Source organism: Phycodurus eques, chromosome 21, assembly GCF_024500275.1.
Source record: "Phycodurus eques isolate BA_2022a chromosome 21, UOR_Pequ_1.1, whole genome shotgun sequence".
Lineage (NCBI taxonomy): Eukaryota > Metazoa > Chordata > Actinopteri > Syngnathiformes > Syngnathidae > Phycodurus > Phycodurus eques.
In genome coordinates, this window is record NC_084545.1 from 5,114,618 (window position 1) to 5,127,500 (window position 12,883).

The 12,883-nt window shown below is 40.1% G+C and overlaps 1 protein-coding gene across 12 annotated transcripts in view; it reads left to right on the top strand.

The window, feature by feature from the left end:
• atp8a2 (ATPase phospholipid transporting 8A2) overlaps positions 1-12,883 on the top strand; it is a 53,915-nt gene that overhangs the window by 33,665 nt on the left and 7,367 nt on the right. For all 12 annotated transcript variants that reach the window (XR_009767435.1, XM_061667099.1, XM_061667100.1 and 9 more), the window contains 9 exons: positions 736-908; positions 1,999-2,182; positions 3,819-3,929; positions 7,193-7,267; positions 8,509-8,631; positions 8,876-8,954; positions 9,361-9,422; positions 9,623-9,679; positions 10,842-10,949. Coding sequence is in view for 11 of the 12 variants with exons in the window: in XM_061667099.1 (XP_061523083.1) it covers positions 736-908; positions 1,999-2,182; positions 3,819-3,929; positions 7,193-7,267; positions 8,509-8,631; positions 8,876-8,954; positions 9,361-9,422; positions 9,623-9,679; positions 10,842-10,949 (972 nt within the window). In the remaining variant the exon portion in view is untranslated. The remainder of the gene's footprint in view (positions 1-735; positions 909-1,998; positions 2,183-3,818; positions 3,930-7,192; positions 7,268-8,508; positions 8,632-8,875; positions 8,955-9,360; positions 9,423-9,622; positions 9,680-10,841; positions 10,950-12,883) is intronic.

The window sequence follows — 12,883 nt, forward strand, 5'->3', positions numbered from 1 at the left end:
TAATAAATTAACCAAAAAAAATACATTTTGGTTGATTTATTTTTTAATTGCATTTGTAAAACTGTAATTTTAATAAATGTAAGAACAAATCGATCTTTTTTTTTCAAAACCTTTTCAATTGAATACAATTTGAATAATTAATTTTGGTTGCAGTTTTACTTACAATTTATATTAATTCTAACAATTGAAAAGAAAACTTCAATTGATGCTTTTTTAAAATAAATTATGTTTGATTTTAGTAGTTGTAGTTTTACTAAATAAAAACAGATGAAAATGTTGATTTTTGTTGGAAATTTCAATACCACTTTTTCTTTCGATACCAGTACGAGTAGTCACTTTTGAGTACTCACAGATACCGATACAGAGTACCAATACAACTTGTACTTTTGATACGTGAAATTTAAAAAAACACAATGACAGACAATTGTGAACAAAGACCTTTCTTTCTTTCTCACACGCATGATGATTTGTTGATACCGCAGCAGTGTTGCGCCAAGTACTGACTAGGAGGACTTACTCGATATCACTTTTTCTTTTTTTCTTTTTTTTTTGGCATAAGCATCTGTGGCTGGTATCGGCAGCCTTCACGAGCACCCGATTCCTGGAATTAAAAAGCCGCATGGCTTCGGGGAGGAATGATTTCCTCAGCCTGTCACTGTAGCTGCTCCTTTGTCTGGAGATGGTGCTGTGTAGTGGTTTTGCTAGAATCCAAGTCTTCTGCGTCTCTTTTTGCAGGTGACCCGCTCCACCCTGACCGCCCACTGCTCGTCCCTGGGGGACTCCCTGCGGAAGGAGAACGAGCTGGCGCTGATCATCGACGGCCAGACCCTCAAGTATGCGCTGTCCTTCGAGCTGCGGCAGGCCTTCCTGGACCTGGCCCTGTCGTGCAAGGCAGTCATCTGCTGCCGGTGGGTCACATTTGGAGAACGTTATCCCCTTATTTTTAGGGGGTGCCTGGGGTTTGTGTTGGGCCAGGCGGGATTGTTTACATTACACATGTTTATGTGACACGCTTTTGATGTCTTCCATACAGAATGTTTACTTTCTTTTCCCTTTTTCCCCCCATTAAGTTTCCACTCAACAAAGCAGCTGTAATGCTTGTTTCCACTCCACGTCTTTTAAGTGTGTGTGTGTGTGTGTGTGTGTGTGTGTGCGTGTGCGTGCGTGTTTGTGTTTGTGTGTGTGTGTGCGTGTGTGTGTGTGTGTGCAGGCAGGAGGGAAGTAATTGGCTCATTGCATTTCCAGGCCGTATCCGGACTCTCGCTCTCCAATGCCTTGCAAAAAAAAACCTCCAGCTTCCTTTTGTCTGTCCTCCATCCCTCCTTTCATCTCTCCTTCCAAAATAGCTGTTTCACACCAAAATGGCTGACTTCCTGTTCAATTTTGGGCATGGGTCTTTAAGACTTTTTTGTGCGTTCTGTCATGGTAGACATGTGCACCAAGTTTTGTGTCAACTGGTGAAGATGTAGTCCAATACGTTTGCTTTTCACGCTAGCTGGTTTGCTGCCATAAATTTTAATGTGGGTTATATTTTTATTTCCAATTCGAATTGATCTCAAAGGGAAGTTTTGTTTTGCAAATCCCCTATGACCTTGCTGCTCTCAGAGTACCCCTCAAGGGAAGCATCTCCTAATGGAGTCTTGTCTTTGTCTGTGAGCAGACAGAACCGGTTGTAGACACTGGATCAGTCATACATACGGGTCAAGAGGGTGGAGTAGCACCTGAGGCACACACACACACACACACACACACACACACTAACCGGAAAGTCTTTCAAAGTCCTGGATGTCAACGATGACAAGGGAATCGTAAAAGCATGTGTTTTATTTTATAAAAGCATACAGTAATTACACACATAGAAGGTAAAGAATTAAACAGTTGATGCATCATGGCAACATGGGGTTTAGTAAGGTGCACTTACATTTTACAAATTTGTGTGGTGATGAATTTATTGACCTTTAAAAAACTGTAGTCCTTTTTTTTGTGTCCGGGCCGCAGAGTATCGCCGCTGCAAAAGTCCGAGATCGTGGACATGGTGAAGAAGCACGTGAAGGCCATCACGCTGGCCATCGGCGACGGCGCCAACGACGTGGGCATGATCCAGACGGCCCACGTGGGCGTGGGCATTAGTGGCAACGAGGGCATGCAGGCCACCAACTCCTCGGACTACTCCATAGCGCAGGTGGGCTGCGTTGCTCCTCACTTACATGCGCCAAACGTAATTGTCATTAATGAATCTGGTCGTGGTTTTTATTTAACAAAAAATACTATTAAAATATAATGAAAATTAAGACAAATGTAAAAAATATATATAAATCTGAACCCTGTTGACGATGGAAATGAGACATCGTCAACAGGGTTTAAAATTCCCCAAAACAGATAAAATAGAAGACAAAAGGAATTTGAACCCTAGTTGCAGAGTTTATCTCGTCAGTGTGATACCAACACACACACACACACACACACACACACACACACTGCGTCATTTTACACTGTTGTTTATCTCTCAGCCCCTCAGGGCCTGTCGCGCAATCTGCCTGCCTATCGACGCCACGCTTGTCTGCACTTTCCCCTCCGTATTGGTCATAGTCTGGCCATCAAGATTGTGTCGCTTTTTTTTTTCATGTACGTTTATGCCTTGACTGAAGAAGAGTTTAATTTGTTTCGCAACCATGCTCGTAACTTTAAAAACTCGTATGCCAATTCACCTTTTCCAATTGCAATGAATTGAAACGCCATTGATCTCTTCTGCCCGAAATTTGTTTTTATTTTCATCAAACATTTCACATTTTTTTAAATACGAAAAATACCACTCTGCGTTATTGTGGGCTATTATAAAAAAACACACGTTGTAACATTATTGAATAGAAGGTCAAGATTTACACAAATTATGCATCATGATTTCATGTTTTTATTCAATGGATATTGTGCGGTTTCTTCTGGTGTGCGCGCCTTGGCCATCAGGGGCAGTATATTATTTATTTATTGACTTACTTACTTACTTACTTACTTAAAAGGGAGAATGCACATTAGTCAACACCAGTAGAATACTTGTGTAAAAGTGCCGAAGTTAGCATGCAGCTAATTTACATTCGTAGTCCCTTGGCTGGTGACTTAAAACATAAACAAGACATATCAAAAAGTACATGAAATTATTCAATAAATCACACTTTTCACATTAAAAAAGGGCCTAAAGCGCCTAACTTATGAAGTGCAAGTTGGAAAGTGCTTTCAGCATTTTAAAGTGCTACAGTTTATGGTAATTATTTATAAATAAGTAATTTAAAATTTTATTTGCAAGTCCAGATGTGTGAGACATGAGGAACTATCAAAGAGCTGAAGGAGATACATTCACTGACTCAGTCATTTATGCATGTTATATACAATTAAAGGCTTCAGTGAAAAAAGAAAACACATGCAGTGCATGCCTACATACATACATATTTACACAGAGGTGACGGTCACAACTACTCAGTAAGCTGCAGTAATATTAGTCATTTTTCCCAGAGGATAAATAATATGTGCCTCTGAGTATTGTTATATTGTCTGTTTACATGTGTTGCTGCAACAATTGTGTTCAAGCATCTGTTGCTTAACGGGTTATAACTACCACATCATCGATGTAAGTTTCATTAGACTGTCTTAAGGCATTTTGCATTGTGTGTTAACATTAAACGAGCAAACTTTCCTGAGGCAAAGTTATGTTGTTGTTTTAAAGCACACAAGGCGTAATTTTCTTTATTTATTAAGTTTAGTTCGACAGGAAACTACAACTGGGAGAGTGTGTATATTTGTGTGTGTTTGTGTGTGATTGACAGTTCTCGTACCTGGAGAAGCTGCTGCTAGTGCACGGCGCGTGGAGCTACAACCGCGTCACTAAGTGCATCCTCTACTGTTTCTACAAGAACGTGGTGCTCTACATCATCGAGGTACCCGCATGCACACACGCACGCACACGCACGCACGCACACGCGGCGACAGACAGTTGCATTAACAGAGACGTTTTGCAGCTGTTGCCGGACACGACTGACAGTGATGGACGAGGTGCCCTTGTGGTGTCTGCTTTCTGTCTCCGATGCACAGGCAAAATGTTTAGATAGGCGCTGTTGAAACCTTGGCTCCGAGCGGTTACAATCAATTGTGTGAGTGTATGTGTGTGTGTGTGTGTGTGTGTGTGTGTGTGTGTGTGTGTGCTCACAGAAAGTGGCCCTTTTTTGGGCACAAATTCCCGTTTTAGAGCTACAAAAAGGAGTGACTTTTAGCTAGGCATATTCCCATACTGTACGTCAGTACTTGTAGAAATGCTCTAATACTATGACACCAATACCACGATACCAGCCTGACACAGACCTTTTGGGTAGGGCCATGACAGCAGTGTGGAGATACTTAAGCTAAACAGTGATTAAAACTTAGCCGTTTTGTGTTTTCAAACATTTTAATCGCAGCTGCAAGGTGTAATGGCATTATCAAGTATTGGTACTCTTTATAGACGAGTACTCAACTGTAAGTACTTGTATTTTCTGCTAATATATTTCTCTAGATAAGAATTTCTCTTTTTTTGCGTATGTCTTTTTATTCTTAGACTCGTGTGTTTTTTGGTCTAACAATTTGATGTTTTACCTAATATTTGTGAATTTGTCATCTTAATTTTTTTTTCTCCCACAAATTGAGTATTAAATGGCAAAATATTAGGGAAAAACTGCACAAATATGATAAAAAGACACACAAATATTCAAAATATACATAATTGGAAAAAAATGACAAAATATTTGCATACAATTTTTTCAAAACGTAAAAAAATTGATCTTATTTTTGTAATCGTCTTGAACCCCCCCATTCTAGTCAAACATTTTTTGTTTGGGGTATTTTTGTAGTATTTGAACATTTCCATAAATAAAAAATTTTTTTGTAATACTTTAGATTTTTCTTTGAATTTTTTTTCTGACATTTGTTCTTACACCTGTGGATAGTTTTTCCTTATATTTTTGTATTTTTTTTCCTAATACTGTATTTTGAGTATTTCTCTTCTAATATTTTCGGGTTTTCTTTACATAATCGTAAATGCGGTACGGCCCTTGGAAGCAAAAGAGTTTCTGAGCCCTGTTTGATGCTATTAACTGTGTGTCTGTGCGTGCGTGCGTGTTTGTGTGCTGTTTGAGGTCAGCTGCCCTTGCCTGTCTGTTATGAGAGGGGGGGGGCTGTCAGCTGCGCCCCTCGACCCCCTTCCTAAACCCCCTCTGTCCCTCTGACATTAAGGATGCCAGCAGGTGCAGTTCCTCATGGCAGTCTACTGTGTTGCCTGCGTGTGTGTGTGAGTTTGTTATTATCTCCCATGTCGGGTTCCCTGTAGGCCAAAAGGTGGGAGAACATCTTTGAGGGCTGGGGGGGAATCTGTGTGTGTGTGTGTGTGTGTTTGTGTAACTAACCTGCACCCCAAGGTGCTTTGCTTCACGCCAAAGGCTGAATGCGTCTGAAGTGGACAGTTGCTGGAAAAAAAAATACAGTCGGCGACTCAGTCCCGCACACCTGCCGATTCATCTTCACACACATACAAACTCTCAAGAACGACGATCCCTGGTATTCTTATCGGTAAACAATTTTTTGAGTTGACACGTATTATCTTGCTGAACCACAAACAGCATGGTGTGATTGTCAAGGAAGAAGCGAATTGCCCTGGCTAATCTAGCTGCGTATATTAAAATGCAAAGAAAGGAAACTTGTGAGAATGAAGGCGAGAGTGTTGCTACTCGAGAGGCTGTTTGCAATGGTCGTGCCCCGTTCATTGACTGCACTCGTGCTTTCGACGACAGAGACTCTCCACGCTTCGGTTCATAGGTCCAAATGAAATTATAAATATAGTTAACTACTATATTCAAACACAATATAAATATGTGCCGTATTGGTATGGCTGGGCGGCGGCTGGCTGGATGTTGCTTTGTTCTAAGAAATGTCAATTTTGTTGTGAAAGCTCATGTTATAGGACATGGCCTTTTTGATTGGCCGTTCCATCAGTGAGATTGTGAAATAGTGAGACTTTTTTAAATTGAAAAAACACTTTTTTTCCCTCTTAATATTATAGTTTGATCCCTATTTTTTTCCTTGGGACAAAAAAATGACACTTTTTCAATTTCTTGCAAAAAAATATTACTTATATTAAAGAACAACACATTTCTTTCTTGAAAATAATTGACATTTCTTCCCTGGAAGAATAATACTATATTGCTGTTATTGCTGTCACTTTTCCGGCAAAAAAGTATTACTGCTTTTTAAATAAATAAAACCGCATTACAACTTTTCTATTGGACATGCTGGACTTTTTGGACTTTTTTGTTGAAAAACTTTTGGCATTATGACTTAAAGGCATCTTTAAATCAAAGTTGGTTTTTTTCTGGAAATATCATAACCATGATTTTTTCTTGAAAAAAAGTATTTTTTTCCTCATATTCCACTTGACTAAAAAAAAAAAATTACAACTGACAAAGAAATTACAACTGACAATTTTGCATTGCATGCTCCCTGTATATGTATGTGCGTGCGTGCGTGTCTGTTTCCGTTGAGGTTAATGCTGTTAAATCTTGTTAGCCATTAGGTTTGCGAGTGTGTTTTCAACGCGTTCCAGTGATTGATGCCAGAAAGCTCAATGGCACAGTAGGACGTTAAACATCATGTTTTCCACTTAATACATCACCGGCAGACAACAGCTTGGAAGCGCGACAAGAACGGAACACAATCTGCGTGTTTTATGATGAGTGTCATTTATTTATGTGCTGAATAGAGGGAATGAAAATCCAGTTGTCTACTTAGTTATGACTTTTTTAAAAAATTGTTGTACAAACCCCAGTTGGAAAATACATAGCTTTTTTCTCAAAGAAATATGGCGATTCTCGAAAAAAAAAAAATTTTCCTCTAGTATGAGTTTGACGCTTCTTGTCTTGTGTTGAAAAGAAAAAAAAGATTTTCTCGTCGCAAGTCACAGAATATCCAAATCGAAACCCTTTTACTCACAAACGGCTGCTCTAGTCAAGTCGACTGCAAACCAGGAAGTAGTGCTACCGAAATTTGGCCGCCGAACGTGAACGGAAGCGATAGATTAGCTGAAGTCGCGGCTACCGACGCTGGCTGTAATTAGGTCAAGCGAGGTGCCTCCTCACGCATGTTTGTCACCCGTAACACATTTTATTTTTGTTCTCAGCTGTGGTTCGCCTTCGTCAACGGTTTCTCAGGCCAGATCCTGTTCGAGCGCTGGTGCATCGGCCTGTACAACGTGGTGAGTAACCTCTAACTGGCTTCACGTCGAGCGTCACCCGTGGCCGTCGGGCTATCCGTCAAGCGATCGGCTTATCGGCTTATCGGCTCATCAGCGCATGCCGCAGACCCTTCTTGTCCTCTCTGACTCCCATGTGACCCCTTCGGACACTTTTTCAAACGTGCCTTTGAATACACCTTTTACACTTTTTCCTGGAAAAAAAAGTCTTGACATCACAACCTTTTTCTTGAAATAGAAATTACAGTATTCTTTTGGTGAAAAAAATACATTCTTGTATATTTACAAGTTAATTAGAAAAAAAAAAAAAAAAAGAACTCTCACATTGTATCTTTGTTAATATTACAACCGTTTTCTTGGAAAAAAAATGATACTATACCTTTTGTTTAAGAAGGACTTTTTCAAGAAATTTATACTTCTGTATATTTACATCTATTCATTTTTTTTAAAACACCTTTTTCTCATAATACATGTTTTTTCTTGAAAATTATTTCCTCAAAAAAATCCTTTTCGTCGACAAAATAAGATGTTTTTTGGGGGGGAAAAATACAGCTTTTTCTTGTAATGTTACAACCCCTAATGTTACAACCCCAATTCCAGTGAAGTTGGGACGTTGTGTTAAACATAAATAAAAACAGAATACAATGATTTGCAAATCATGTTCAACCTATATTTAATTGAATACACTACAAAGAAAAGATATTTAATGTTCAAACTGATACACTTTATTGTTTTTAGCAAATAATCATAAACGTACAATTTTATGGCTGCAACACGTTCCAAAAAAGACTGAGACACAAAAAAGACTGACACCTGTTTGGAACATCCCACAGGTGAACAAGCTAACTGGGAACAGGTGGGTGCCATGATTGGGTATAAAAGGAGCTTCCCTGAATTGCTCAGTCATTCACAAGCAAAGATGGGGCGAGGTTCACCTCTTTGTGAGAAAATAGTCGAACAGTTTAAGGACAATGTTCCTCAACATACAATTGCAAGGAAACTAGGGATTTCATCATCTACGGTCCATAATATCATTATTAGCCCTATTGCCCCCCCCGCCGGTTCCGCCGCCTCTGTACATACATATAAAATACCACCCGGGTCAGTTTTGTTTGGGACCCCGGTTATAATAATAAAATTGGAAAATAATATAATGTAAATAATATAGTTTGGGTTTTTTTCTAATGTGCGTCAATATACAAATATAATATTAATTTCTGTGTGTGTGTATGTGTGTATTCCAGATATTTACGGCCCTGCCTCCGTTCACTTTGGGCATCTTTGACCGGCCGTGCAGCCAGCAGAACATGCTCCGCTTCCCTCAACTGTACCGGATCACCCAGAATGCCGAGGGCTTCAACACCAAGGTACGCGCACGCATGCACGCACACACACGCACACACAGCATTGGACCAGTCATGCGGGGTTTTGGAGTGCAGTATGTTTGGCACAGTGGCGAGTAAACAGGAGCGTCAGAGAGGCAGGCCTGGTCCATACCGACCTTCAGGAGATTCGTAGGTGCTGAATAAAGAAGTCTTTCTTTCGGAGGCTCATATGTTCGATCTTCGTGTTTGTGTGTGTGTGTGTGTGTGTGTGTGTGTGTGTCTTCAGGTGTTCTGGGGTCACTGTATCAACGCACTGATTCACTCGATTATTCTCTTTTGGTTTCCCCTCAAGATGTTAGAGCACGGTGAGTGTCAACTCAAACACTCATTTATTCAGATTTTTTTAACGCATCATAACGTCAATTTTTTCTTGAAAATGTAACACTTTTTTAAAAATTAAATTCTTAAGAAATTAATGAAAATTATGGGAAAAAAATTCTCATACAATTATACTTTTTTCTTTTTAATATGAATTACATTATTCCCGTAAGATTGCCACTTTTGTGTTTAAAAAATACTTTTTTTCATGAAATTACAACCCTCTGGAAACAATATTTTTTTCCCCCTCATAATATTAATACCTTATGTAATTCTCACAAAATGGCTATTTTCTTCCCCCAAAAATTTACAGAAAAAAGATTACAGGTAATTTATGGATGTCAGCTTTTTTGTTTTTATCTTAAGACGCTTGTGTATGTGTGCTGTGCGCAGACTCTCCCTTCAAAAACGGCCAGGGCAACGACTACCTTTTTGTTGGAAACATGGTCTACACGGTGAGTTTGCCTTCTTTGCTTAATATCTGCTGGACGTTTGCCTCCTCGAGGGGGCCGCGGAGGAGGTTCTCTTCCCGTCTCCGTCACACATACGCATTTGAAATGTTCCTGCCGAACGTCCCGAGAGAACGTCTTGTGGCGTTTTTGTGTGCGTGCCGTGCCAGTGATCTAATAGCGTTTGTCAACGATTGTGTCTGCAGTACGTCGTCGTCACAGTGTGTCTGAAAGCTGGGATGGAGACCACCGCTTGGACCAGGGTAAGAGCCTGTCACTCTCTTCGCCATGAATTACGGCCGTATTGAAAGGCCAACAAGTGTAAGGAAATGTGACCGGAAAAAATGCAATTCACTTACAAATGTTTTCTCCAGGCACTTTTTACATGGAACAATGCGTTTAGCAGTGATAAAGATTTAGATTTATTAGGTTTTGGGGCCGGCGGACCGCCCTGGGTCCCTCGGTGTGGGACGTGTCCCGTCCGCCGGGCTGCTCTCGGGTGGTCCCCTGGGTCTGATCCCGCCCCTCGAATTGATTGGGTGGGGTCCTCAGCCGCCGTGGTGCGGCCACAGCAATTACAGGACACCTCTGTCAGTCTTTGTGCATGTAAAACGGTATCAATTCACTTGCATGTATCCGCAGGCACACACCCCGAGGACTCTTTCACTGGGTGTGGGGTCACGCACTTACTGCAACAAATAACTCATGAATATGCAAATCGCTTGTGTATCCCCTCACTGATACTCTCGTCCTGTAGACTTTTATAATTTACATAATTAATGTCGCCACACTTCAGTTGTACAGCCGGGTTCACGACCCTTGTCCTGCATGCTTCTTCTCCTGTCCTTGTCCTGTTCTATCTTGTCTTGTCCTTCCCTCACACGGTGTAGCACTACAGCCCCATGCAACACTCATATTTAATGTTTCATTGTTGTAGATAATGTAAAGACTTACTTTTCTCATCCTGTTTACAATTAGTGCTTTGTCCTTTGTCTTGGTTTCTCTCTCCCCTCTAGAAACGTTCTGTTCAACTCTGATTCTCAATAAACTTCAATTATAATACTGAGAAACCACAGTGGAAGCTTAACAACTCCACTGTGACACAGTAAAACTGTTCCGGCAAAAAACAGATACAGATCCTCCATTCTGCTTGACCGAACAGCCGAACAGGACAAAAAAAAAAAAAAAAAAGTGAATAGCGGCGTGAACACGGAAGCTGGGCTGTTAAAAGTTTGGCAGGCATGCGGGCTCCATGTCCACATGACGTGACAGTCATGAAGCCGGGGGGGGCGGTTCTCTCTGGAATTCACGCAGTGTCCCTTTGCAGCACATCACAGAGCGAGGGGGCCCCAGACGTCTATATTGAGACCATTTACTATTTGTACGATTTGACCTCCTCATGGTCGCCCACCCTCTTGTGTCCAGTTCTCCCACCTGGCCGTCTGGGGAAGTATGCTCCTGTGGCTGGTCTTTTTCGGGGTCTACTCGGCCATCTGGCCCACCTTCCCCATGGCCCCCGACATGCTGGGCCAGGTAAGTTACCCCTCTGAAACGCCCCGTCCACTACTATCCAGTGTTCCCCCGCTATATCGTGTTTTAAATTGAATTGATGGAAACACTGAACTCTTAGAGCAGGCGTTTGCAGATCCTGTTTTGAGAAACTTGCAGTGAAAAGCTTAAATTGTGCTATAGCTACACACGCGTTTAGTTATAGAAGCTATAGTAGTTCCAGGGTAGTTACCACTCTAGCTCCTCATCGAGACTGGCTTCTTGGGTGTTCCCTGTCGGGAGCCCCCTGGGGAAGGGCATAGGTAGATTTACGCCCCCTCGCCAGGCGTCCCGCACCTGCCGCTTGTCACCCGAAGCCCCTCTCTCCCCTTGCGTCTTTACTGCCCTTTGCGGAGGTGTTGACTTAAGAGCGTGGCCTCCTGTTGCTCCTGCTGCCGAGGAGGCAGGGCGGGGTGATTGAGAGAGTCGTTTTAGGGGTAATAAAGAGGGGCGGGGCATGTGGGGGGCTTGAGGTGAGGCAGAAGGGACTGTTGGGACAAGGCTCCTTCTCAGCCCATTAATTCAATTTATGTCCGAAATGCGGAATGCACTCAAATATCCCAGCAGCTGCTCCATCTGACTGGGGAATGGTCAGACGACACCCCCGAAAGCACCATTGCTGTGTCACCCACCCCCAACATTTACTACTGTACAAAGGCCTTTCTTTTTGATTACGGTTAGTCTCATTCTTTTTATATAATTTATTTGTGTTATTGTTCCTTTTATTTTTGATGACTTTATTGACTTATTTATTCAATTTCTTGATTTTAGTTTTGTTATTCATTCATTCATTAATTCATCTTCCGTTGCGCTTATCCTCACTAGGGTCGTGGGCGTGCTAGAGCCTATCCCAGCTATCTTCGGGCGAGAGGCGGGTTACACCCGAACTGGACGCGAGCCAATCGCAGGGCACATATAAACAAACAACCATTCACACTCACATTCACACCTAAGGGCAATTTAGAGGTTCCAATCAACCTACCATGCATGTTTTTGGGATGTGGGAAGAAACCAGAGTACCCGCAGAAAACCCACGCAGACACTGGGAGAACCTGCAAACTCCACACAGGCGGGGTCCGGGATTGAACCACGGACCTCAGAACTGTGAGGTGGATGTGCTAACCAGTCGGCCACCGTGCCACAGTTTTGTTATTTATTTGTTTATATTAATTTTGTTCTATGTATATGGTTTATAATGGCATTTATTTTATTATATTTGTGTTTATTTGATTTATTTTTACTGTTTTTTAAAATGTATTTGTTTTGCTATTGATAGTCTATATCATGATTATTTTTTTACAATATTTAGTTTGTTTTTATTTATAATTGTGATAGTTGTATAATTTATTAATTATTGTATTTTTTTATTGTATTTATTTAGTTGTTACTTTGTATTGATAACATTTATATGTATTTTTATTTTATTTAGATTATTTTATCATATCTATTTCATATATATGCTCTTTTTATTTTAAACATTTTCATTGTTATATTTTTAGTTTATATTAATTTAATTCTCTTTATATAGTTTATGTATGTTTATTTTAATATTTTGGTTACTTTTTTGTTTATTAATGTTTTCACTTTATTAAATTCAGTTACATTTTGTTATTTGGATCAGTTATATTTTGACTTACTTTTACATTTAGTTACTTTATATTTATAAATACAATATTTTTGAAATGTATTTATTTTTTCTTCATTTGTATTATTTTTTTTTTCATATTTATGGCTTTTTATATTTTTATTATTTTTAATGTATTTGTTCCTTTTAATTTGATTTACATTATTAGAATTGTATTCAAATTTTGAATGATAAATGAAATTTATTCATTTTTTATTTTTTTTTGTAAATAATGTTTTTGTATCATGTTATCTTTGTCAATTTTTTTTGTTTTTCATGATAACATGGCTAAAAC